General features: G+C 48.3%; 1 protein-coding gene and 1 non-coding gene across 3 annotated transcripts; one reads left to right on the forward strand and one right to left on the reverse strand.

Moving 5' to 3' along the window:
* Positions 1–97: 97 nt before the first annotated feature.
* DNAJB12 (DnaJ heat shock protein family (Hsp40) member B12) lies at positions 98–18,557 on the reverse strand. Of its 2 annotated transcripts, none has more exons than XM_021006106.2 (9): positions 18,320–18,557; positions 10,707–10,881; positions 9,264–9,409; positions 6,106–6,291; positions 5,939–6,018; positions 5,313–5,422; positions 4,111–4,283; positions 3,318–3,469; positions 98–1,368 (listed from the first exon to the last, which is right to left on the reverse strand). In XM_021006106.2, exons 1-8 carry the CDS (start codon positions 18,450–18,452, stop codon positions 3,348–3,350), a joined length of 1,125 nt encoding a protein of 374 aa, XP_020861765.1. In that variant the 5' UTR covers positions 18,453–18,557; the 3' UTR covers positions 98–1,368; positions 3,318–3,347. The 2 variants fall into 2 exon arrangements, with proteins under 2 accessions (XP_020861765.1, XP_020861764.1); XM_021006105.2 differs by having other exon boundaries at positions 98–1,957; positions 18,320–18,556.
* On the forward strand, positions 14,124–14,240 carry LOC144456432 (small nucleolar RNA SNORA17). Its single transcript, XR_013485525.1, has one exon. It is a non-coding gene; the product is annotated as a small nucleolar RNA SNORA17 (small nucleolar RNA).
* Positions 18,558–25,007: the final 6,450 nt, after the last annotated feature.

The raw sequence follows: 25,007 nt of genomic DNA on the forward strand, positions 1-25,007 counted from the left end.
TCCCACGAGCTCAGTACACACCAAAACACACTTTGGTTTCTCACATTATAAACATTTATAGATGTACAATTTCATAATTCTAATTCAGCCTCTGTGGTTATTCTTCAGGATCTATGCTTTATTGCACCGAGTGTATACCATCCATGGATAGCTACTCAGAGAACTCATGGGGTAGAGGGTGGAGGGGCTGGGTCACTAGCTAAGTGGGGGCATTCTGCAGGCCCGAGGCTGCTCTCGAGTTCCCCTCCACTGAGGTCTCTCTGGGTGGAGGGTGCTGAGCACAGTCATCAGTTTGGAACAGCTGGTATGTTTCCCTCTGGACCCCCTCCTTACCCCCCTATTTTTTAATTAAGAAAAAAAAACGAACAAATTCAAGGAGAGGCTCGGCTCCAGCAGCAGAGAAGTAAGGCTTAGAAGTAACACGGGCTTAGTGACACTTTGCCAAAGGAAGATCCAATTCCAGGGCAATTCAGCTGATGTCGAAAGGCTGGGTATAAACTTTGGGAATAAATAAAACCTCTCTCCCTCCCCCTGGCAGCAACAGCTGTTTTGAGAAAAATCCTCCTTCATAAAGTGAAGATAAGAAAACCATTCTGGTTGAGCAGAATATCTTTAGTCCAAAGCGGGAGCAAGAGAAGACCTGGGGGGCCATCCATCCTGGGGAAGGTAGCTTTACTTGGAAACTGTCCTGGGTCGGCTGGAGGCTGGCACGGGCTTTCCCAGGTGCATGACTCTGGAGGCCACAGACACCTCGGAGGCAGCAGCCCACTCAGCTACCAAGAGACGAGGCAGGAGGAAGAGGAGGTGAGGGACAGCACAGCTCTCCTCAGTAAGTGCATTCCAAACCTGGCCAGGTTTTCCTTACCAAGCTCCAGTTAGTCCAGGCACCCCTGGACAGGGTGCCAGACTGCGCTTCTGTGGTGCAAAGCTACGTTGGGAAGGGGGACCCCTGAGGTGCAGCATGGGGGGGGGCGCGAGTTCAAGGTTACGACAGGGAAAAACTGATGGCCATCATCCCAGCAGGCTTGACCATCTCCATCAAATTTAAATACTGATGAGCTCAGGATGCGGAGCCAAATCTTCGGGCAGAAGTTATGCTCACAGCTGACCTGGTAAACGAACCATTTTCTTCCTCCTTCCTTCCAGCACAGTCTGAAGCCCTGAAGTCTCAAACCAAGTGTTCTAGAGATTTCGATTCTGTCGTGATTATCTCTGCCCTTAGAAATCACCAACCAGAAATCAGACCAAAGCCTTCATCCAGAGGAAAAACCACTGGAAAGCAAATGACCCGAAGCTCCCTGTGTGGTCAGCGGTGGCTAATCCCTAGATTTTAGAGAACCAGGCAGCCTCCTGAAAACAGGCCTGTCTCTAAAATAGAAGAGAAACCAGCCAAATAACTTAACCTGATCCCTGCATAGTTAAAAGTAGACCATTTATAGATATCTATATACATGCCTGGCTGTAGAGGCATAGCAAGGCATGTATACACACATGTACACACACACACACACAACTATAAATTAAATCCTATATACTTCCTATCTTTTCCTCCCCTATAAATTTATTCCTAGCCAGCATCGGGTGGGAAGGCTTCCAGTGAGAGGTGACCAGTAGCCTGGAGAGATGAGGAAGAAGAGCCGTCCTGCCTCCTCCGCCTCCCCTCCCCCTCACACACATTTGCTGCAAGTTTTAAATCCTACTTTCGTTGCCATGGCTGCCGTTTCCTAGGAGAGAACTGAGTGCAGAACCTCGTTGGTGTTGGGAAGAAGAGAGAAGCTCAGTGGCTGGGCTTTCCTGTCCTAAGGGCTTTCTGTGTTTACTGGGTGAGAGAGAGGGCAGTTGTGCATTGCTCATCCTCCAATTCCACTTTAATTTAAGGTTTTTGCTCCTTAAATATAATGTCCATCACCTTGGCTCAGTGCACTTCACCAAAAATGCTCCAGGTATTTTTCATAGTCTGAGGATGAAAGTGGTAATTGTGTTAGCTTGGCAACCACACAAAACAGCTGGCCTGTAGCATTCTGCACGCATACACACACACACACACACACACACACACACACACACACACACCCACCCCATAGCTCCACAGCTAAGCTAAGCTGCCGCCACCCCCACAGCTCATTCTGCAGGAGGAGCTGCTTCTTGGGAGGGGAGGGGAGGTGCCCACCCCGCTGGCCGGAGCTGCTGGCCTCCAGGGAGGCCCATCTGAGGTCCACCTTTCCTATCTGCCCAAGCTGCTGGAGCCCTAGAAAGCAGAGAGAGGTAGAGGCAGGCAGATGGCTGGCCACAGGCTGGGCAGTAACGGTTTTCATTCAACAGCCTGCACTGAATTTGACCCTGAACCTCTGACATTCTGTTCCTTTCCTCAGACCACAGCCTGAAAGGAGCAGGCAGGGGTGAAGATGCTGGAGCGATGCCCACACTCTCTGTGCTAGCTGAGGTGCCAGGTGTGGAAGGCAGTCAAAGACAGCCCCGTGCCCCTAAGAGGCCGGACTCTCAGAAGCCTTCTTTCTCCCTCCTCCTTGTTCCCCTGTTGCCTGCCTGCCCCCTCCTGGGCACTGAAATTTCTGTTTCGCCTGTAGGTTTTCTCAGGAGAAAGGTTTCTTGCTGGGATGGGGAAAGGAAGGGAAAGAGCCCTGTGCCCAGCTCCATCTACTCACCATTCTTCCTAGAGCCTTTCCCAGGAGCCTGGGTAGCTGGAGCCCTGACCCAACGGCCAGAGGCCCAGTTATCACTGGTGACCTAACGTAGCCACCATCAGGCTCTATAAGCATTCGGAGAGGAGAGAGGCAGGGAGCAGGGAAGGTGATGCCCTACCATTGGGGAGGTGGTGGCACGAGCACATCAGTTAGAAAGGAAGGCAAACATAAATCCATCAGCTGGAGCCTGGAGAGAGGGGGGCCTCCAGTTTCCTGAGTTCAACTCCACCAGGAAGCCCCTATGGCACAGGAATCCATGGGGGCAAATGCCTGTGACCAGAGCCTGGAGTTCAGGTTTGGTCCTCAAATGGAGTTTTCTTTTGGGCAAATCCTTGGGCTTGACTCTGAATGTGCCCCCCAATCCAACTCCATTTGAGGATGGATGGGGGTTATTGGGACTTCTCCTCAGGGGTTCTTATGGTCAGCTTCTGGTGCTGTTTCTCCCGTGTCCTCCCCTCTAGCCACCCTCCCACCCCATCCCACCCCTTGCTTCTGGTTACCAGAGGCCCAGGCCTGTAGACATGGCTCTGGAGAGTGTAGCCCCACTTCCCCATGGATGCCTAAAGTACAGTAAGTTCCATCAATCAAACCCAAAGGGGTGGCTTCGGCTCATACTTGGACCTCAGCAGGGTGGTCTGACGTTGACTATCCATGCAGAGAGGCCTGCACCTCTGACAATCTGTTACAGCTTGGGGTGCCCATCCTCTGTGCTTTGTGATACAGACTCGTATCTCCAAAGTAACGGGCCCGATAGAGTAAACTTTCTTCTGCAAAAAAGAACAGATGTTAGAAGTCCAAAGTGCAGTGATCCGCTCTTTTCCCAGGCCAGTAATTTGGAGGGTCGGGGTGGGGGAATCAGAAGAACAGGAGACCAGGACAACAACTGAGGTAGCCTCAGGGTCATACCTGGTTTAAGATCTAAAAGGTCAGAAGGGATTGGCTTCTCTGGCTAGCTTGGCAGGAGGCCATGACCAAGAGGACAGCCTGGCTAGGACAGCCCCTGAAGAAGTGATGGCAGGTACCTTGTGACACCAAATTTAAAGATCACTTGGAGGTAAACTAAGGAGGCTGGTCAGATGTGCTGCTTGCTGTCACTGGCATATATATATTTGCTACCCCTGGAGCTAAGAAGCATAGTAAGGGTCATTGAGGGACCTCAAAACTCCGGGGCATGTCAGGGGAAGGAAGAGGGGAAAAGAAACTTTTTGAAGGTGACTAGAACACCCAGACTTTACAACATCACCAGAGGAAAGCATTCCCAGCCCTCTGTGATTCTGGGGAGATCATCCCTGAGCCCTAGCTCTGAAATGCCAGGCTGCAGGGGCACAGCAGAGGGCCAGGGCACAGGAGGCTGGCTTCCTCCTCGCCCAGGTCCAGCCACAAGGGCCCTCCTGGCATCCCCACTCACTCTGCTGCTTCTCTTTCCAGCAATTATTTCGGAGGTTGGCTACGTAGTCGTCTTCCACATTCCGTTCTACTGTCTTTAAGCTGGAACCAGTGAACTCTTCCCCAAAGTTATCTGATACATAGTATGGCACTTTGAGGTGCTCAGTCAACCGCTTGTGGATGTGCCCCACTGACCTGCCGCAGACATAGACACAGCACAGTGTAAGCTGAGAGCCAAGAACAGGTGTTCCTATACCTAAGTCAGAACTTCAACCTTTGTGTGTCTTCCCATGATTAAACAGGACCTTGAGCTTGCTGGTCCAGGGGGCTCTGGCTCAGGGAATCTGGGGAAGGGGGCAGTGGCGGAAGAGAAGCCAGGAGACTTCAGCTCTGGTCCTGGCCCTGCTGCCATCTTTGCAGGCAAGTCACTCAGCTCCTTTACTGATCTGAAGACTATTTGGGGTGCCTGCTGTATATCCAGAACTGTACTAGGTATGTTGGTATGGCATATGTGTATATGTTTGTGGGGGTTTATGGGGAAAGAGACGTCAGTAGGATACAGGGAGGAATTAGAGACAAAGGCCATGACTTCAAGTTGCTCAGAATCTAGTATCAAAGAGCTCTGTAGAACAAGGAAGAGGTCAGCCGAGGTGACCTTTTGGGTCATCCCTTCCAACAACTCTCAAAATCCCTGGCTCGACAAGAAGCAAAAGGAACCCTTAAACAGAGGACATCTCTTCTGATAGGGCCGCTACCTATATTTACATTCTGCTGCAGACTGTCAGCCCGCCCCCAACAGAGAAAAGTTACACATCTCTGGAACAGAGGAATGAAGACTCTGGGAAGCACAGGAGCGGGCCAGACGAGGCCCTCTCACCCCCCTGCTAGCAGAAGTTCTCCCATTTACTGAAAAATCAAGCAAGCACCTTTCCTGGAGGTACTTCAATGGGAAAGAACTGATTCTCTTGATGTTTAGACCAGTTTCTTGTGTTACATTCCAGAACCTATTCAAGTGGGCCATGAGCAGGTGAGATCCTAATCAGGGAAGAAACTGATCCTATCCTCTATACCATCAAGAAAATAAAAAAGTGCAGGAGAAAGAAGAACAACTGGTTAGTTAGGAGGAGGAATGAGCTGCTACTGAGCCGAGCCCTTGCCATCCCACCTCGCACGATTCCCACACTGCCCCAGACAGAAGAGGGCTGGAGAGTTCTGGGTACTAACGGTCTGTGGCTGAGACTGTATGGTGGGCTGGACACCATCATCTGGCTGAGTGCTGACACAATTATCAGGATGAGGATGGGCATCAGCTGGACAAACAGCCCGAGACCACCCTTGGAGGAAGAAACACACAGTCAGTCTGGAAGCCAAGTTAGAAGTTGATCGGATACCCAATCCCCAAGGAAGCAGTCCCATATGGGGGTTTCTGGCAGTGGCCAGCCTCTTTCCCTCTGGCACTTAGTAGGTGCTAAATACACGCTTGCTGACTGACAGGAAGGTGGGGGGGGAGGGGTGGGTATGTGTCACCTGACCATACAGGGGAGGCTGGAAGTGGGGCTGGTAGATGTGGGCTACCAGTGGCCACTCCAGGAATAGGCACCTAAACCTCAGTCCCAGATCCGCAACACTTTGCTCTGGAAGAGAAGAGGAGCGGAGTGTGTCTCCCTCTAGTGTTCGAAAGCCGGCAATGCTGGCAGGAGCCACCCGCAGCAGCCTATGCCCCAAGGGCTGGTGTGATCGCCCTGGGGGAACCCATGGCAGGTTCTAGGCCCCGTGGCCAGTGAGGCCCTGAATGTAGCCCCCTCTTCTGTCCTCTCTGCTCACGCTTCCCTTGCCCAGGCTTCACTCACATCACCCTGGTTCTCCCGGCGGTCAGGCCTTTGGTGGTAGGTGTACCTCATGCGGCCATTGCTGTAGACATGGATGTTACCTGGGGGCCAGAGGGAGACTGGTCAGGCCCCGAGGCTGTGGAGGGAGAGGGGGGCAACAGCACAAAGAGGAAGGAGAGGGGCCTTACTGGAAGGAAAGCCACCGCCAAAGAACATGTTGAAGAGGTCCTCGGGAGAGATGTCAGCTTCGAAGCCACGGTGTAAGTCCCCATGGCCCTGGCCCTGCGCGGCAGCCTGGCTCTTTTCGTCCCCAAATTGGTCGTACCGTCTCCTCTTTTCAGAGTTGCTCAGCACAGCGTATGCGGTACCGATGGCTGCAAAGGAGAGGAAATGTCAGGGAGTGCTACGAGGCTGGCAGGGACCCCAAGATGCTAGTCCCTAGGGACAAATAAAGAGACTGGAAAAGGTGAATAGGAAGGAAGCTCGGCAGTCCACAGTGTGTTGAAGTGATGCCTTGAGGAGGCTGGGGGTGGGAGAAGAGGCTGCCTGGAACCCTAGTTCAGCATACAAGTAAATGCCACAGGGACACTGCATTTTATTTTTGCAGCCTCTGGTGAAAGGCTGAGCCTCAGGTAGAACATACCCGAAGGCTGAAGCTCTTGGAGGAAGAGGAACCCAAAGATTTCAGGGGAGGTTCCAAAGGGTGTCAATCTAATCCAACAAACTGCACCCCTACTAGGTAAGAAGCACCATCTTTTTCTATAGAAGCACCTACAACAGGGGGGCACGTTTAGGAAGGAATCTTGAGCTTCCCTTGAAACACAGAAGCAACTCCAGAAACAAGCTAGGAACCTCTGGGAGCTGATGGAAAACGCCTTGGGCACCAGGATTCCTGGGTCCTATCCCCAACTCGGACCCTGACACCTGTGTCCTTTGGGATGCAACATCCTCTTTCTTTGCCTCAGTTTCAGCATTTCTAAGGCAAAGCATCCTCCTAACTGACTTGGGGAAGCAATCAAAGGGCCTCCTGAGAGTCTTTGAACCCAGCGTGCACCAAGCTTCTCTATCCTTCCCTTACTGCTACTTCCACTCCTTAAAGAAATGTACTCTGGAACTTGGAAGGTGGTCAAGTCAGATGGCAATCCTACTCCGGGAGGCTCGAAGGGCTGTCGTCACTGGAGAAATGGTGACCAGGACAAGATGACAAACTGGGCCTGAGAAAATGGCTGCTAAGGCATCAGTGAAAGACAGCAATGGCGGAGAAACATCTACAAAATGGCAGCCTCGGTCTGGCACGCTCCCTTTGCCTTCTCTGGGACCGGGACAGTAAACGCTGTCTGAGTACTCTGGAGGACCAACCAATTCAATGGCCTTAGGGCTCAGACAACCCAGTGGAAGTTGGTAATGCGCCCTTTGCCTGATGCCTCTGGCTTGGCCCCACAACTGCAGCCTCAGCCTTTAGCTCAAGGGATTGCTTAAGATCAGATATGATGTTGCAGGGGCCAAGCTTGACCTGGAAGAGAGGGAGAGAGCTGACAGCTGAGACAGTCCTGGGCCTGAGAGGTCAGGGGACTGTTTGTTCAGGATGACTCTCAGCCCAGAAGAGTTAAGGCTTTGGCTGATAAGGAGGTGGGCAAGGATCACTTTTCCTCTCTACGTGTTCATCATGCAAGTCGTGCGGTCCAGACCAATAATTTCACCAGTGTAAGGAAGCCCCCTTTCTCAGGGCTGACTGGCCAGGTTCCACAGCTTAGAGCCCTAGAGAGCTGCCTGGAGCACAGAGAAGTTAGGGACCTGTCCATGTTCACGTCAGACGTGAAACTCGAACCCAGGTCCTCCTGACTGACGCCTGCCCTCTCCCCACCAGAGAACACTGCCTCTCTCAGCAACACTTTATGCCATTTGGCCCTGCTCCCAAGTCTGGCCACTGGCTCTCCACCTGGCGTGGGCAGACGCCTCTTCAGAAGGGGATAGAATTGGGTGGTTTGGGTGGTCCCTTTTCAGTGGCCCTCTGGAACTCTGCTTCTTTGCCATCTCTGCTTAACCCCTTGTTGTCTGGATGCCATCTCCCTCCTCTAAGGTGACCCAGTGACCAGTCAACAAATCAAATGCCCTTTTCTTCAGTTCTCCTCTTCCCGGCCACAGTCTATTGCCTTTGGCCATTTTCTGCTTCTTCTCTAACTGCTCCTTGACCGTCTTCTTCAGCAGCTCCTCTTCTTCCACCCCAGCCCTTAGGGAATGGTGCCACTCAAAGTTCTGCCCCTGGTCTTCTTTTCTTCCTCTCCACCTTTATCACACTGATGGGCTCTTGAATCCCAAATCTACACTTCCAGCTCTCTAAGCTCCAGATCGGGGGTTCTTAACATTTTTTTGTGCTATAGACCCTCAGGGCAGTCTGGTACGGCCAATGTGTTCGATTTATGTGTTTAAATGCATAAAATGAAATTGGATTTCAAAGGAAACTAATTATATTGAAATAAGTAACATCAAAATACCTATAAAAAAACCACAATAGTTCACAGACCTCAGGTTAAGAATCCCTAATCTGCACCTACATCTCTAAGTGCCTAAAAGATAATGTGACTTCCATGTACCGCCATTCAACTGAAAACTGGTGTTCTCTTCGATTCTTCTTTTACTTCCTTTCCTTTCTCAAATCCAGTTAGTTAGTCCTGTTAGTTCTGCCTTCTCTACCACAGCTACTGTCCTCCTCCTCATTCAGTTGGGTTTTCACACCTCCGCTCTCTCCCACCCATAGGCTCTCAGTGGCTAGGCTTGTGTCCTTTACGTTTAGCTCTCTGGTCATGTCACTCTTCTCAAAGTCCATGATGGTCCCCTCTCGCCACACTGGCCCTCTACAATCTGGGGCCACGCTGCCTGTCTGGGTGCATCTTGGGCCTCTCCTACAGATGTTCTTTGCTCCACTTGTTAAATGCCCACAATTTGTGCCTTTCCTATGGACAGAATGTTCTGTAAAACCCAACTCAAATGTCACCCCCTCCAGGAAACTCTCCATGTTCCTCTCAGTTTGGGGAAAACTCCCACCCTGAAGACTCCCAGAGCTGTGGGCTATGCCATCCCGCTTTGGATGCACTTACTATGGGAATATGTAAATGTCAGACACAGCATCCCAAAGGGAGAGGATCAGGAAAGGATCCCTGGAGGGGGGACATTCTATCTACCTCCTAGATTAAGCTCCGTGAGGGCAGGGCAGGAACTGTGTCTCACACAAACTCTGTATGCCTCCCAAATACTGTACACAGTAGGTACTTCATGGATGTGGAATCAAATTACTCAGTAAGGTCCATCAAAATGCCGTAATAATCTTAGAAAAATGAGTCCTCACCTTTAAAAGCCTCTGTGGCACCAGGGGCATGGTTCTTGTCCGGGTGAAATTTGAGGGCCAGTTTTCGGTAGGCCTTCTTCAGGTCCTCTTCCGAAGCTTCTCTGCTCACACCCAGGATCTCATAGTAGTCTTTACACTGCTTCACCCTGGAGAAGAGAAGGGAGATAGATGGGTTGTGAAGATCACTTTTCCTACACCACTTCCTGGAGAGACAGGTCTGTCAGTGAGGGTTAGAGGGCCCACCCCAACCACCTCTCTTCACACATGGGCAGGGGGGAAGGGTGCCAACTTTTCTTTAAAGTCAAAGGAGCTGATGCAGTCACAAAGAAAACCCTAAACATTTACCTAGTCTATGCCTAAAAAACCTAAAATTCCAACACACTAAACAATGGTAAATCACAGGCCGGGTGAATAGCTCAGACCTCAAGCCTCAGGGTTTAAGAGGCTGTTTTGAGTAGAAATTTTAATTTGGAAGGGAATTTTAATCCTGGCCTGGAATTCTGAACTAGGCTTCTACCACCCACTGCACACGGATAAGTGAAGGGAAATCTGGGGTGAACAGGACGAAGCTGATTGGTGGTGGCGGGCGCGAGGACCTACCACAGGATGGTCTCTTCCAGGAATGTTTGCTTGTTAATGCCGAGCTGGGCAATGAATTGAGCCTTGCAGGCCCCCTAATCTACCTCTCATCCCACCAAACAGTAAAATATCACATTCATAGAGAATCCTTACTTCACAGAAAACATAGCATTTTATCTCTGTGATCTCACTTAATCCTCACAACCCTGTGGAGTAAAGCACATAAGTGTCATCGTCTTCATTCGATGGATGAAGAGAGGCTCAGAGAGGTTACAGAATTTGCCCAAGGCCACAGAAAGGGCTGGGATTTGAACTCGGGTCTTCTGACTCCATCCTCCTGCTTCTGCACTGCTTCCTGGTTCTGACTCTACCCTAACAGAAGAGGACTTACGTTGGCTCGTGGAGGGGGAAAGGAGGAAGGTAGGGAAGTAGGGGTGGAGGGGAGAGGAGTGGAGAGATTGAGCCTCCTCCAGTTCTGGTAGAGATGCCTGAATAGGTCCAGATTGACCCAGCAGGGGGATGGCTGCGTGAGACACAAGGGACTTGGGAGGAGCTAAAGGGGATTTATTTGATTTTAGTCAATGTCTGTTATGGGTCACCCCCAATCAGGGGCTCATCTGGACTGAGCTGTGCATTCAGATAGTCATAGAAGGGTTTTTAATTCATGTTCCATGGACCTACCAAAGGTTCTTGGGAAGTGATTATGGTCGTATGATTCTGTAGCTATTTTATTGGGTCCCATCCTCTACACCCAACTGGACATTGGACACTGAGGCTTTGAGTCAGGAAACAATGCAAGAAGGCTCCTTCACAAGTGTGAAGGCCATTACCAATGGCACTGGGCTGCCCAGCCGTGCTCCCCACCTTTTCACAGCTTCCATCTGGTCCTGTGTGTAGCCTTTTGTACCCTCTCCTCCAGCCTCACCGTTGGCAGAAGGGGTTTCTCCCCCACCTGTTTTCCGGTGAGAACTGGCTGTGTCTTTTGGCTTGGCCTGGCCATGAGATGTCTGTCCATTCTGGGTGAGGGATTCAATCAATGCTGAGCAAAGCAGAGAAAGAAAAAAGTGTCAAGATTTTGTGGAACTCCATCTCTTGCAACCTACAGCTTGCTCTCTTTATGTTCCCAGGCACAGGGACCAGTGAGTAAGAGGGTGGCCCTGAGAAGGTCCAGAGGCTCATTCCTGCAGGTTTGGCTCCATTCCACTCAGCACAGTCTCAGTACCGAGTAAGGAAGACTAGAATAGAAGCTGCCCAGACCTACCCCTTGGTGGTAGGTCAATGTGTATGGGGTCTGTTCACTCTTTGAGGAATTGAGGCGCTTTCAAACAAAAATGCAATTCCACGGTGACAGCTGAATGATCAAGAGTGATTCCACTCTACCTGGACCACTTATAGAAGTGACTGGAAGGTTATTGTTATTCCTAAAACCACTTCTCAACCCCCAAAGTGAAATAAGGCTTCTTCCTTATGTGGATGCCTTCTAGAACAGGAATCTCTCCTCCTTCAGATGTGTTGCCAAAAAAACCAATCATTTGACTCCAGTTTGGTAAATCCCAGGCACCCATCAATTTCACCCTAGCCTCCAGAATTTGTAGCACAATCCTAGTTCAAACTCCTTATGGGTCCACTTGACTTTTACTGTTATGACAATTTGAAAAGTCAGAAACACCACAAACACCGTTCTGAACAGGCTGTGGCCACAGGGAGCAGGGGGATGTTCTTGGACTTCATAACTTCCACTGCTTTCTCTCTGATTTGGGCTCTGCTCCTTGTACCCTTGTAGAATTAGCATAGCAAAGGGAAAGGAAAAAAAGGCGTGTGCAGTAGAATGGAATACTGTGGAGCAGTAGATGGAGTAGAAAACTGCTTCACTTCTTTACAAGCCTTTCACAGCCGAAAATTTAATTTTTAACCAAAATGTAACAAATAGAAAGTACTTAAATGAGATCAGTAGGTTTCTGCCTTCTTAATCCTACTGAAATGGATGCACCAAAGGGTTCAACTGCAGCCAATCTGGAAACTGGCTACAGTTCTTTCACCCAGCATCACAATGAAAGCTATTTGTTCTACAACTTTCTGGTCTCTCCTTGGGTTTTTCATCTTTCAAACTTGGTGGGTTTTTTGTTTTTGTTTGTTTGTTTTTTTGCCTTTCTCTCTCATTTTTTTTCTACTCTTTTTACTTCTTTCCTGCCTGGATATGGTTCAGGGAGATCAGTGGACAAATGTGTTTAGCTTTCACTTGGATTCTTTACAAAGGTCCTCTTGTTTCAAGCCCTTAGTCACTTTAATCCCAGTTGTGACATAAAGTTGAGAAACAATATGGGGCTTTTGGAGGTGGGGTGGGTGGATTGCGGAGAGAGGGCAGGAAGAAAACAAAACACTGAAAAACTGGTCTGGCATCCACCATTAGGGCTGGCTCCTCCATGCAAAGTATTCTCCTAGATAGAATATACTGCTGGCTTTTGTATAGTTGAGAAGGGAGTGCAAAACAGAGGGTGTATCAAGGTGGGAAGGGCTATGGCCCTGCTCATAGGAGGCTTAGTGTCTGTGTGAGAGAGAGGCTTCAACCCTAAGCCTGGCACTGGTTTAACACTGCTTCTGCTGCACACTTTGTAAGGGAGAGCTGCAATACTCTTCCATGCCAGGAGGTCAGAGAGGACCCTATGGCTAATGTGGATGGCTGGAAGGGCACTTAAGAGACTGTGTCGCCCAGTCCTGCTTTTTTACAGATGAGGCAGAGCTGAGATGTGTATCCAGGCTCCAGGGCATACTGCCTAAGCCAGCTTCAGTCGGCTGCAGGCAGTGCCAGCTGAGGGCAGGGGAAAGCAGAGGGCACAAAAGCAGACAGCAAAGCCTAGTGGGACCCGCATGGCAGAAGAGGATGTTTCAATGTTGTACACAGTGACAGCCACGTTGTACGATGACTGACATTGACAGACTTAACCCTTCTCAGCAATACAAGGATCTAAGACATCTCCAAAGGCCTCATGATGGAAAACGCTGTCCACACCCAAAGAAAGAACTGTGGAGTTTGAATGCAGATTGAAGCATACTGTTTGCTTTTTTTCCCCTCTTCTGTTGAGTTTTGTTTCCTCTTTCTGATGGTTCCTCCTATTGGTTCTAATTCTTACTTACATTGCTAATGTGAAAATATGTTTAATAAGAATGTATATGTATAGCCTATATCAGATCGTGCGCCGTGTTGGGGAGGATGATGGGGAGGGAGGGGGGAAAATTCTAAACTCAAAAACATATGGAAGTGATTGTTGATAAAAAAAAAAAAGGATGTTTCAAGCTGGGGCTCCAGACTGGACTACTAGCTGTTTCCCTATCTCCATATTCCATCTGTTTTTGTCCCTTTTTTATGCCTAGAACATAATATTCATTTCTACCTATCAGAATTCTTTTTTTTTTTTAGGCAATTGGGGTTAAGTGACTTGCCCAGGGTCACACAGCTGATAAATGTCAAGTGGTTGGTCTGAGGCCGGATTTGAACTCAGGTCCTCCTGACTTCAGGGCTGGTGCTCTATCCACTGGGCCACCTAGTTGCCTCATCAGAATTCTTAATCTTCCTTTATTCAGGGCTCAATTCAAGCCTCATCTTTTATTTTAAGTCTTCTTCATCTCCTCTTGACTTGTTAGAGCTCTCTCCCTTATAAATTATATTGTCTTAGCTTATCCATGCACCTCTCCCTTATGCCGCCCCCCCCAATAAAATACAGGTTCTTTGTGTCCAAGGACTATTTTTTGTCATTTTGTCATTCTGGGGTATGAAGACCCAGGGACCCCGAACATCTCTGGGCTGGGAAAAGGGAACCTTTCTGGGCATTTACTGCCACCTACACTCTCTGCTTTGAGAGTTGAAAGGGGCCTTGCTGAATGGAGCTCTTTCCCTCAAGTATATCATTCCTCTGTGAGGCAATCACTGCCTCGGTCTCGGTACACATGACCTGAGTCAGCAGTTGGGAAATACAAATAGACTCACCCTAGGCTGCCTCTGTCCAGGCTGGGGAGGGGGAGGGGGAGGCGGAGGAGCAGCTCCTGGAGGGAGGCTGTCTGGCAGTCCACCTCAGAAGGGAGAGGTGAAAATGGGAGCAGCTGAACAAGGTTCAGGCTCTAAACTTTCTCTCAGTTGTAAGCCCTAAGTTATGGCCATAGTCCCAGCTACCTGGGATAGAAACTGTCTTGTTCAAGGACAGAGATCTGAGGATACTGAGGATGGTTCCCTGCCTTGTGACTGACTGCACCGTGTTCAAGTGTTGAGAAGAAGGGCCGGGAGGCTCCTCTAAGTGGAGGTGTTACAGTTGAGGCTGCTGTGCCTTACTGTGTCATAAGGTGGCAAAAAGAAAGCGGTGCTGTGAGCCAGTGAACACTCAGAATGCTTAATAGCCTGACACTTAATAAATATTGGGGGCAGCTAGGTGGCAGAGTGGATAGAGCACTGGCCCTGAAGTCAGGAGGACCTGAGTTCAAATCTAGCCTCAGACCACACACACACTTGACACTTACTAGCTGTGTGACCCTTGGCAAGTCACTTAACCTCAACTGCCTAAAACAACAAAACAGACAAACAAACAAAAAGAATGCCTCTTGCATGAAACATTTAAGTGTGTTAGCACCCTTACATGTTGTCAACCATTCTCCCCACATAACAAAAGCAGAGGGCATGTAGAAATAGACTTGTTCCCTCTCACAGCTTAGTCACAGAACAGCCAGGAATGAAAATCAGATTTCTTAATTCCAAGCAAGTTCTATCTGTGAGCTGCTTTATTCGAAGGTAAGGTGCTTGAGGACAGTGCCTTTGAGCCCCCACACTTAGCCAGGTCCTGTCCTATCACAAGTGCCTGGCACCTGCTGACTGATTAGTATAGCAGGCAGTCTTTCTTCTGTCTATTCCCCTCTCATTTGCCCACATCGTCTCCAATCCTCAGTTTCTCTGGAAGCATTTTAGATCAATGCTCTTGAGGGCCCAGGTGATAAGGCAAAGTTACCCAAGAGAGTCTGTAGCCAGGATGCTGGAGCTGTTCCTGAGCTCTTGGCACCACTATGCGTCCTGCACATGCCAAACACTCCCTGACTCACTTCCTGCATTGAGGACACCCACGGCATAAGCCATGGATGCCTCAGATTCCCCAAAGCCCAGTTCTGAAGGCAAGGCCTGCACTGGGTCCTTGGCCCCAGGGACACTGGCACTTGGGGAAAGCATGTTTCTTGCTTCCCCAGGAGATGGAGGAAATATTTAATGGAGGTTTCTTGTGACTCAGTGACAGCAGAACCATTGGATCGTACTAGCTGAGGGGATATGTTTCAGTAGTCCAGAAAGCTGTGCTTGATTTTTGTTTTTTCAGCCTATCCTTTATTTAAATAGACTGCGTCTGTTTGAGACACCTACCACCCAACTGCTTGGTATCCCTACCCTGCCCTTTCTCTGAAACCTCTATGAAAATTTCCTTGCCCCATGCATCTTCAATAACTGTCGAGTTATGTGGGACACCAATCATGAGTGCCTGGAAAAGTCCTGAATCGTTCCCATAGAACTTGTTCTCTTTCCTATTCCTGAGCAGCCCTCTTGTTTTGGATCCCAGGTGTTTCCCTACACCAAACATGTAATGTTCATAAAGCAAAGGCCAGAGCTGGGATCTGAGCCATTCCTCCTCTTGTGATGGCCTGCAAGATCATCTCCCTCAATCCGAGCTGTCCCTGGATGGCTGTCTCCGACAAAGTCAGTGTATCCCAATCTCTCTAGTGACTGCAGTTTTGATGTATTCTCCCCCTCTTCCCTGTCCCCTTTCTCATGCTCCTTCCTGGGTATCTCAGATGAAGTGCCTTCATTTGTGTGGATTAAATGTATCATAAAAAGGCCTACTGCCCTGAGCAGATATGTCTAAGCCTCCCCCCACCCCACTCTCTGAAACTGTTATAATGAACTGGCACTCAGCAGGAAGGACATCAGTAATTCTGGGGCTCTCTCCCTCTTTCCCTATGGGTCTCACTATAGGGTTGTCTGACATTAAAAAAAAGAAGCGGAAGAAAAAAGGTCAGGGTCATGAAAGAGAGAAACAACTCCAACAGTTGGAGGAAGCAGCAACTGAAATGAGGGGGAGGGTCAGTTCCTGAATAGAAGAGAACTCTGCCCCCTCACTGTGGTGTCCTTCTGGGGCTCATCTATACTCATCTACACACCTGTTCTGAAAAAAGCTGGATTAATACTCGATAGACTTCTATAAAGAGTGCTAATATTCTTTTACCCATAAAGTTTCTATAGGTATTCAAATGTGTGGTATTTCATAATTTCAGCTTTCTTTGGCCAAGAATTTTCTGCCACAGGTCAAGACTGCCTTACACACACTTGCCAACTCAGTGTAAAGCTATATGAGAGGCTGGGAGCTACAGAGGAGGCTTGGATTACAATCTGTCTTTTCAGCGTAAGCCAACTTAAACCTGCATCGTGGTATCACAATGGCCCACTGATTGAATCTGAGAAAAGCCCACTTGTGCTGCTGGCTGGGGGACAAACACAGTGAGGAGAGAGCTGGTCTCTGTAACAGCTTTTCAGAGGCTGGTGCTCCAAGCTGCTGAGACTCCCCTTGCATACCTTCTAAGAAGGACAGCAAATGAGCAGTCACCCCCACAACAGACAGACTACTTCTGTTCTGGGTTTTTTTTTTTCCCACTCCAGTCACTAGTGCATGCAGGACAGGTTACAGCATTTTAGAGGACAATAGCATCACCACCAGGTCAGTGGGGGCTACTAAATCATATGTAAGGATCCCTGTGGGCCCCATATTGACTTAGAAAAACACCTATTAATATTATCTATGTTTTTACTATATTTTAATTAATTTTGTTAAATATTTCCAACTTACATTTTAATCTGGTCCAGCTCTTTCGCTGACACAGGACTTAACTGAATCAAGTCTAGCTTTTGACTGTTTGACCCATTTCACATAGAGCTTCCTAGAGCAGGTCCCTCTAGGTTTTCAGTAGACTGGCTGGGGGCAGACTCCCAAGAAGAGAGTAAGCAGGCTAAAGGTCAACTCGCACAAGTATGACAAAGAGAGGAAAGTCCAGAAGCCCGATGCCTCTCTGCTGCCAAATTTCTTTCCCGATTGTTGATAGGTGAGGGGAGAGTTCCTAGACTAAGGGTAGCTTGACATTTTCCAGGCACAGATCCTGGGCCTTCTGACGGGGTCGATTTCTGGATGTAAGGCTTACACTAACAGAACAGTAAACTTTGAAACTTTATACCTGATACTTTCAAGGAGCCATCATCTAATTACTGTAGGGCTTCCTCCTTCATCAGAGTACACATCAAACCCATCTCATCCCGTACCACCATTACTTGTCCACGTCCTCCCATAAACCTTCCATGGAGAATCTATTCCATCCTGCAGGATGTCCCCTTTAAGACTTTTAGCATGTCTTGGGGACCACTGTGGCATTTGAAAGTTTAGGTTGAAGAGAAAAACGTAAGCACAGGTGAGGGTAAAGCTTTTACCTCTATCCCTCTGCTGCCCATTTCTAAATTCAACTTCTTCCTAGAGGGTCACTAGCTTCCTCCCCCAACTCACTCACAGCTTCTCTGACCATTTAGCCACCAGGCTTCCAACGCTTGCCCTTACACGGCCTTCTCCTGGATAGTGGTTTCCAGCAGGCCAGCGGTTGGGACGATAAGGGTTGAGTCTGTGGATTTCATAGTCAGTCAATAAGTATTTATTAAGTGCCTACTATGTGCAAGTGCTAAATCTCGGGGATACAAAGAAAAGCAAGCCAGCCCCTGCTCTCAAGGAGCACACAGCCTTGGAGAGGAAGAGATAGCAGGCAAACAACGCACAAACAAGCCCCAGGTAGGATAAACTGGGGAGTCTCAATTGAGTCGGGGTGGGGTTGGGGGCGCTAGCAAATGGCCCGGCCCTGGGCCTGCCCGCAGGTGTCAGGGCTAAGGTGGCTGGGCTGGGGGTGGGGGACGCCTTTCCTGAGGCCGGGGCCCAACTCCTCCCACCCCCAAAGACGTTGGTTTATTTCTCGATGCTAGCATGATAATTAACTCCTTTCCCAAGCCAGGAACTAGCACCCATCCGCCGCGCTGCCCTCTGGGAAGTGTAGTTCGGCTTCGCCTCCTTGACCCCGCCCCCTCACCCCATGACATCCCAGGGAGCGCCAGCCTCACTCCGCGGGAACTTCATGTCCCGAGATGCTCCGCGCGCACAGTCAAGCGACAGACCCTTCCCCTCCATCTCAGTTTTCCAACCGTAGCTGATTCCGAAGTAGCTGAGTCGGCGGACTACAGGTCCCAGCAGCCTCCTGCGCACACGAGTGCGCAGGCGCGAACGGGCCTTGCTGTCTCTGACCCCCTCCCCCAGCCCCTTCAGTCATTTCTCTCGGTCCGTTCCCCTTTCCTCGCGTCCCTCATCCCCCTCCACCGTGCCCCGGCCCCTGACCGCCTGCTTTCCCGGTCGGCAGCGCCGGACACTCACCGCGCACTCTTGGCGTCGGGTAAAGCCTCTGTGCCTTCTCCAGGAAGCGCAGTGCCCGCTCGGGTTGGCGGCTCTTGATGGCGCTGAGGGCGATGGCGATACAGCGCTCGGCTTCATCTTTATTGGATTCCATGGCGGAACCTGGGCGCGAGGCAGGGAAGCGGACGGAGGCCGGTGAGGAGGGCGGGTTTCGCCAGCGACCGGCGCGTAGTGAAGGGGGGGGCGGCCGCGGCGCGGGGAGATGACGTCACAACACCCTCCACCCCGCTGCGGCCTTCGGCGCCCGAGGTCGGTGCGGAGCCGGCGGGAGCGGGCGGGCGGCGGTGGCGGTGCGGCCGAGGGGCCGGGGCCCACGTCTTCCTTCTCCGCCTCGGAGCCTTCGTTCGACCGGACGGATTCTGTGATCAGATACTTTGTAAGGGGCCGTTCTCCTTCCGATCACCTTTGAGACCACGAGGACTAAAGGAAAAACCGCCCCTGTCCTCGAGCGCAGCATCAGGCTACCGTGGGGCACGTGTACCGAGCATGAGCTGAGCCGGCTTCAGGCAGAAGCTGAAGGACAGCCTGAGTTACTCATGCCGCCCTTAGGTGCCCAGCCAGGACAGGTGAGAGAGGCAGGAATCGAACCCAAGGCCAGCGGTGCTGCCCTCAGCATTGGAACAGAGATGTAAATGCAAGATAATTTGAGGAGAAATATGGGGGCGTAGTGGGGTGAGGGGGATGGTGACACCCAGAAAAGCTTAGGAAATGGCCCTCGAGCCGAAGGAAGGAAGCCAAGGGTTGTAAGTGGTAAAGGTGGAGAGCGAGTGTGCTCCAGGCTTGGGCAATCAGGGAGGCCGGTTTGGGGAACAGCAAGCTGTCTGCCTTGAATGGACCATAGACTCAGTGAAGGGGATGAATGTGCTTGTAACCCATAAGGGCAGGCTGAAGCCAGGCTTGGATGGGCTTTAAATGTCTGTCTGAGGAGGTTGTGTTTTATTCTAGAGGCCATAGAAGTCATAGCAGATTTTTGAGCAGAAAAGTGACCTGGCCTGACTAACAAACATTTATTAATCATGTTAGAGACATTCTGCGGGGCCCTGAGGATGTCGGTGCAAAGACAATCCCTGTTCCCAAGGTCCTACATTCTAGTGGAAGAATACAGTTATTCAGCACGCACACAGCTATTTCTGAACAAGACTTAGGCAGGATAAATCGGAGATAACAGATGAAAGGCACTGACATTACTGTGGGTAAGAGAAAGCTTCTTTTAGAAGGCGGGATATTAGCTGGGGAAGCTAGGAGACAGAGATGCGGGAAAGTATTCCAGGCAGGAGGGACAACCAGAGAAAGTGCTGGGAGTTAGGAGATGGAGTTTCTTATGGGAGGAACAGCGACAAGGCCGAGTCACTGATCCGAGAGTGTGTTTAAGAAGACTAGAAAGGTGACAGGGGGAAGCAGTTGATGAAGGACTTACTTGGAACACCAAAGAGAATTCTGTATCTGATCCTAGAGGTGATAGGGAGTTGCTGGAGTTTATTAAGTAGGATGACTTGGTCAGACCTGCCCTTGAGGAAAATCACTTTGACCACTTAGGGGAGGACGGATTAGAGTGGAAGAAAGAGCATTCTGGGCTTGAAAACCAGTTAGCTACCGAATCTTTCTGCCTTCACTTTTGTCTAACCTGTACACTACTCTACTCACAATTTCCCTTTAAAATAAAGTAGACTACTTGCCATTCCTTACCTCCAAACCCATTCTCTTCCTCCCCCGGTTCCTCCACTGTGATGTTTTCTCTGATCCCTTCTGAGTAACTCCATCCTCTGAATAGCACTTTGAGCCTTATTACATTCCTTCTTTCTAACTTGTTTGTAGATACTTGTACAAGGACTTGCTGATACATCTTTATGCCTTCCACTTAGCATGGTACCTTGCATGTGGAAGATGAGTATTTGCTGAAGTACTGAACAGGGTGAGAACTGTGTGCTGTTTTCTCTAGAAGCAAGACCTTGGTCATTCTATTGGCTAGAACCGCAACAAATCTCTTAAGACCAAGGAAAAAATTAAGCAGAATTTAGCTCTTTGGAAAGAGGAGACTCCAAGGTGTGAGAAGTTCAGAGAGGACACCCAGTGGAAAGTGAAGAATCCCATAGTTTAGCTTATGCACAATATACGTAGGCCACAGAATTACCAAAAGGAGCATCAGCAAAATTGCACGTGGTTGGTGTCAGTCCATGCCCTGGTTCATCTTCCCTCTCTCTGCTTTATTATTCTCTGGCCAGTTTTAGGCTCCTGCTAAAAGGACTTGGTTTAGGTCTCCCCTCCAGATTATCCAAGGCCCAAAAATTATGTTTTCTCTTAAATCAAAATTTCCATCCTCTCAGTGGCTGAGCACTTAATGAGATCATATGCTCTACCAGGTAGGATGTAAGCTTGAGTGAAAGGACTATCATGTTTATGTCTGTGACCTTAACACTTAGCATAGTACCTTGCGTCTAATGTAGGCCTTATTAAATGTTTGCTGAATTAATGTATTAATTGGTAGCTGTTTCTGTTTTATGATTAACACCACGCTATAAATGACTCATAGGTATTTGCATTTTCAAAGAGAAAGTCCTTAATCCAAATGAATATTAGCCAGTGGACTGAATAGGAGTTATTACTTAGCTGGAGGAGAAGGGGGCCTTCCCAAATAAGGCCCTTTCTTACATAGCTCAGTTTCCCCCTTCCCACTATAAAACAAAGGGGATCAATTAGTTAGCAGTTTCAGATATTAGAGTTGGAAAGGAATTTGGCAAAAACAGTTCATTCTAATTGGGGTTAGGGAAAGACAACATGCAAACAAGTATACGTACAACAGAAATGGAAGGTAAATTGGATCTAATCCCAGCGTTAAGACACTAGTGTTGGGGTTCCCATTTGGAGCCCCCCAAAGGTTGAAGATCTATGACAATCCATACCTTCCCCAATAAGACCCTGGGAATCAGAGGCCCTGACAAATGGACAGCCAGGATCTAATCTTCAGGGCACGTCCCCTCCTCCCTCCTCCTTGAACTCTCTGGATATCAGCTATGTTTTCTCATTCAATTTTGGTGCAGTTTTCTGTGTATTTCACATGGTCTTCTTTCTGTTACTGTCTTTAATAGTAGTATATCCTTTTGGTTCAATTTTCTTTACTCCAAAACACTTTGTAAGAGCTTTGCCATATGATGTTGAATCCTTGTAATCTTTTTGTCCAGACCTATGATTTAATTGGTTTAGGGAACTCCTTCTTCCCATTGTTAGTCAGCCAGTAAGCATTTATTAAGCACCTACAGTGTGCCATGCTCTGTGTTAAGCGCGAGGAATACAAAGAAAGGCAAAAGAGAGTCTCTCCTCTCACGGAACTCACAGTCAAACTGGGGAGACAACATGGGAATAGTATGTGTGGAGAGAGAGAGTGTGTGTATGTGATAAATCAGATAGTCAGTAGAGGGAAGGCACAAGCACTAGGGAGAAGGGGTGTAGGGTGTTAGGTGTAAGGGTTATGGAGAGCTTTGAATGCCAAACAGGCTTTTCTATTTGATTCTGGAGGTGACTGGGAGCTGCTAGAGCTTAATGAGCCGGGGGATGATATGGTTAGATCTGTGAGTTAGGCAGGTTAATTTGACAGCGGAATGGAAGATGGAGTGGAGGAGGGACAGGCAGGGCAGGGAGGCCACCTAGAAGGCTCTTTCATTACTCCAGACATGGGTCATGAAGGCCTGCATCAGGTTGTGGCAGTGTCTGAGAAGAGTGGGGGGGTGGTGCAGGCGTTGTTATGAAGGTACAATTGACAGGCCTGGGAACAGATTGTGTATAGGGGGTAAGGAAGAGTGAGGCATTAAGGATGATGGTTGGGAGTCTGGGTGACTGGAGGGATAGTGGTTCCCTTAATTGTAATAGGGAAGTTAGGAAGAGGGGAGTGTTTTTGGGGAACTGTAATGACTTCAGTTTCGGACATGTTGAGTTTATGATGTCTACAGAATATCTAGTTCAAAATGTCCAGTAGAGGCAGTTGGAGATGAGACAGACTGGAGGACTTGTAATCCTATTTTGTTGCATGCATTTCAAAACATTATTCTGAGAAGGGGTCAATTGGAAATTTGAGTCTGAAGGTTAGAAGCAAGGTTAGGACTGGATAAGCAGATCTGAGAATGATCAACATAGAGATGATGATTGAATCCATGGAAGCTGATGAGATCACCAAGTGAAACAGTACAGAGGGAGAAGAGAAGAGGGCCCAGACAGAGCCCTTTAGCTAGCATGACCTGGATGAAGACGTAGAAATGCTAGCTAGCTATATTTATGTGTATTTCTCTTTGTATGTTTATCTGTCTGTATCTCTATATATGTAGTATTTTAAGATTTGCAAAGTACTTCATAAATATTCTCATTTTATGCTAACAAGGAGTCCGGGAGGCAGATGCTGCTGCTGTTATCCCAGTTTTAAGGTGAGGAAACTGAGGCAGAGAGGTTAAATACCTTGCTCAGGATTGCACAGCTAGTAAGTCTCTGAGGCAGGATTTAAATCAGGTATTCATGGCTCCTGGCTCAGCGCTGTTTCCACCATATCGTCTACCTGCCTGTATACCCATGCAGATCTGAAACTGTTTGGCAGAGTTGTCTGTGGAACTAAAGGATTACGGTTTGCCGACGGTCACAGAACCAGTATGGTTCAGATGGCAAATCCTGAGATCGTAGGACCTTAGATCTGGAACCGCAAGGGACCTTCTAGGTCAGTGTTCTCATTTTACAGTTGAAGGGGTAGGGAAACTGAGGCCCAGAGAGGTTGTGACCTGTCCAGGGTCACATGGGTAGTAAGGATCTGAGATAGAAGTTGAACCCAAGTGTCTCTAACTCAAAGCTGCCTCTCTATTCAGTACAACAAACTACCTTTCCATTTTTCATGACATGATAGTATTCCATTCTATTAATATGCCATGATTTATTTAGCCCTTTTATTTTTCATTTTTTGGGGCTAGGCAGTGGGGTTAAGTGACTTGCCCATGGTCACACAGCTAGTGTTATGTGTCTGAGACTGGATTTGAACTCGGGTTCTCCTGAATTCGGGGCTGGTGCTCTATCTGGTGTGCCACCTAGCTGCCCCTATTTAGCGCTTCTTCAGTGGTCAGATACTTACTTTGCTTGTACACAGTTCCACATCACTTTCTGGAAGATTGAATCCATTCAGAACTCTGCCTGCACTACACCTGGGTGTCTGTGGATTGGCTGCCATCATTAAGCTGTTCACCTTTATTGCCTTTGCCAATGTGATGGCTGTCAGGTGGAATGTTGATTTGTTTTACTGGACACTTATCATCAGACCTTTTGAACATTTTTCAATAAATTTGTTGATAATTTTTTGTTTCTTCTTTTAAGAATTGCCTTTTCAGTGCTCTAATCACTGCTGGTTAGAGGAATGCAAATTAAAACAACTCTGAGGTACCACTTCACACCTGTCAGATTAGTGTGACAGAAAAGGAAAATAATAGATGTTGGAGGGGATTGTGGAAAAATTGGGACACTAATATACTGCTGGTGGAGTTGTGAATTGATCCACCCATTCTGGATAGCCATTTGGAACTGTAAGCCCAAAGGGCTATCAAACTGTGCGTACCCTTTGACCCAATAATACCACTATAGGAGCTATTTTTGTGGTGGCAAAGAATTGGAAATTGTGGGAATGCCCATCAGTTGGAGATTGGCTGAACAAGTTGTGGTATATGATTATAATGGAATATTACTGTGTTGTAAGAAATGAAGAGCAGGTGGATTGCAGAAAAACCTGGAAAGACTTATATGAACTGATACGAAGTGAAGTGAGCAGAACCAGGAGGATATTGTACACAGTAACAGCAGTACTGTATGATGATCAGCTGTGAATGATTTAGCTCTTCTCAGCAATGCAGTGATCCAAGACAATTCCAAAGGACTCACAATGAAACATGCTATCCACATCCAGAAAAAGAACTGATGGATTGACTGCAGTTTGAAGCATAGTGTTTTTCACTTTCTGTATTTTTTCATGTTTTTTTTTTCCCTTTAGGTCTGTCTTCTTCCACATGATTAATATGGTAATATTTTGTATGATTGAACATGTATAACTTTATAACAAACTGCTTATTGCCTCAGGGAGGGGGGAGGTGATGGAGGGAGAGAAAAAATTTGGAACTCGTTAATTTTTTAAAAATGAATGTTAAAAATTATCTTTACATGTAACTGGGAGAAATAAAATACTATTTATTTTTTTAAAAAAATAGAGATTGCCTTTTGCTTGCCTTAGACCTCAATGCTCTTTCCACCATTTCACAGTACAATCAACAAATGGAAAGTTTCTAAGCCCTGAAGTACAAGCAGAGCTTTCCCCTCTCACAGGAGGAGATGGGAGCAAAGCTGTTACAAGGAAGACCTAATTCCATCCATCTGCCTATAGAATGACAAACCAACCCCTGGAGATCCCTAGAAAAAAAATCAATTGCTTTGGGGCAGGCGAGGTGCAGATTAGTGACTGAGCAAAAACGATCGTTTGACTTGGCTTCTGGGCTCAATGGTGCAGCTCCACAAATCTTTGCCCCAAACATTACAGGGAGGAAAGTAAATGATTTCCCGAGTCGCTCCACTGCAAGGTGGTTTGGGTTTTTTGCCAAAGTCTCCTGTTGATTATTATTGAGTTAGGCTCATATTGAGC

The sequence above is a fragment of the Phascolarctos cinereus genome, unplaced genomic scaffold (assembly GCF_003287225.1).
Source record: "Phascolarctos cinereus isolate Bilbo 61053 unplaced genomic scaffold, phaCin_HiC Scaffold_3;HRSCAF=262, whole genome shotgun sequence".
Lineage (NCBI taxonomy): Eukaryota > Metazoa > Chordata > Mammalia > Diprotodontia > Phascolarctidae > Phascolarctos > Phascolarctos cinereus.

Coding starts and splice junctions, on each gene's coding strand:
- DNAJB12 (XM_021006106.2), bottom strand. CDS start 18,452: ATGGAATCCAATAAAGATGAAGCCGAGCGCTGTATCGCCATCGCCCTC. Junction 6,292..9,263: donor TGCCACAGAGGCTTTTAAAG/GTGAGGACTCAT, acceptor TCTCCTTTGCAG/CCATCGGTACCGCATACGCT. Junction 4,284..5,312: donor TACAGTCTCAGCCACAGACC/GTTAGTACCCAG, acceptor TGTCTGCGGCAG/GTCAGTGGGGCACATCCACA.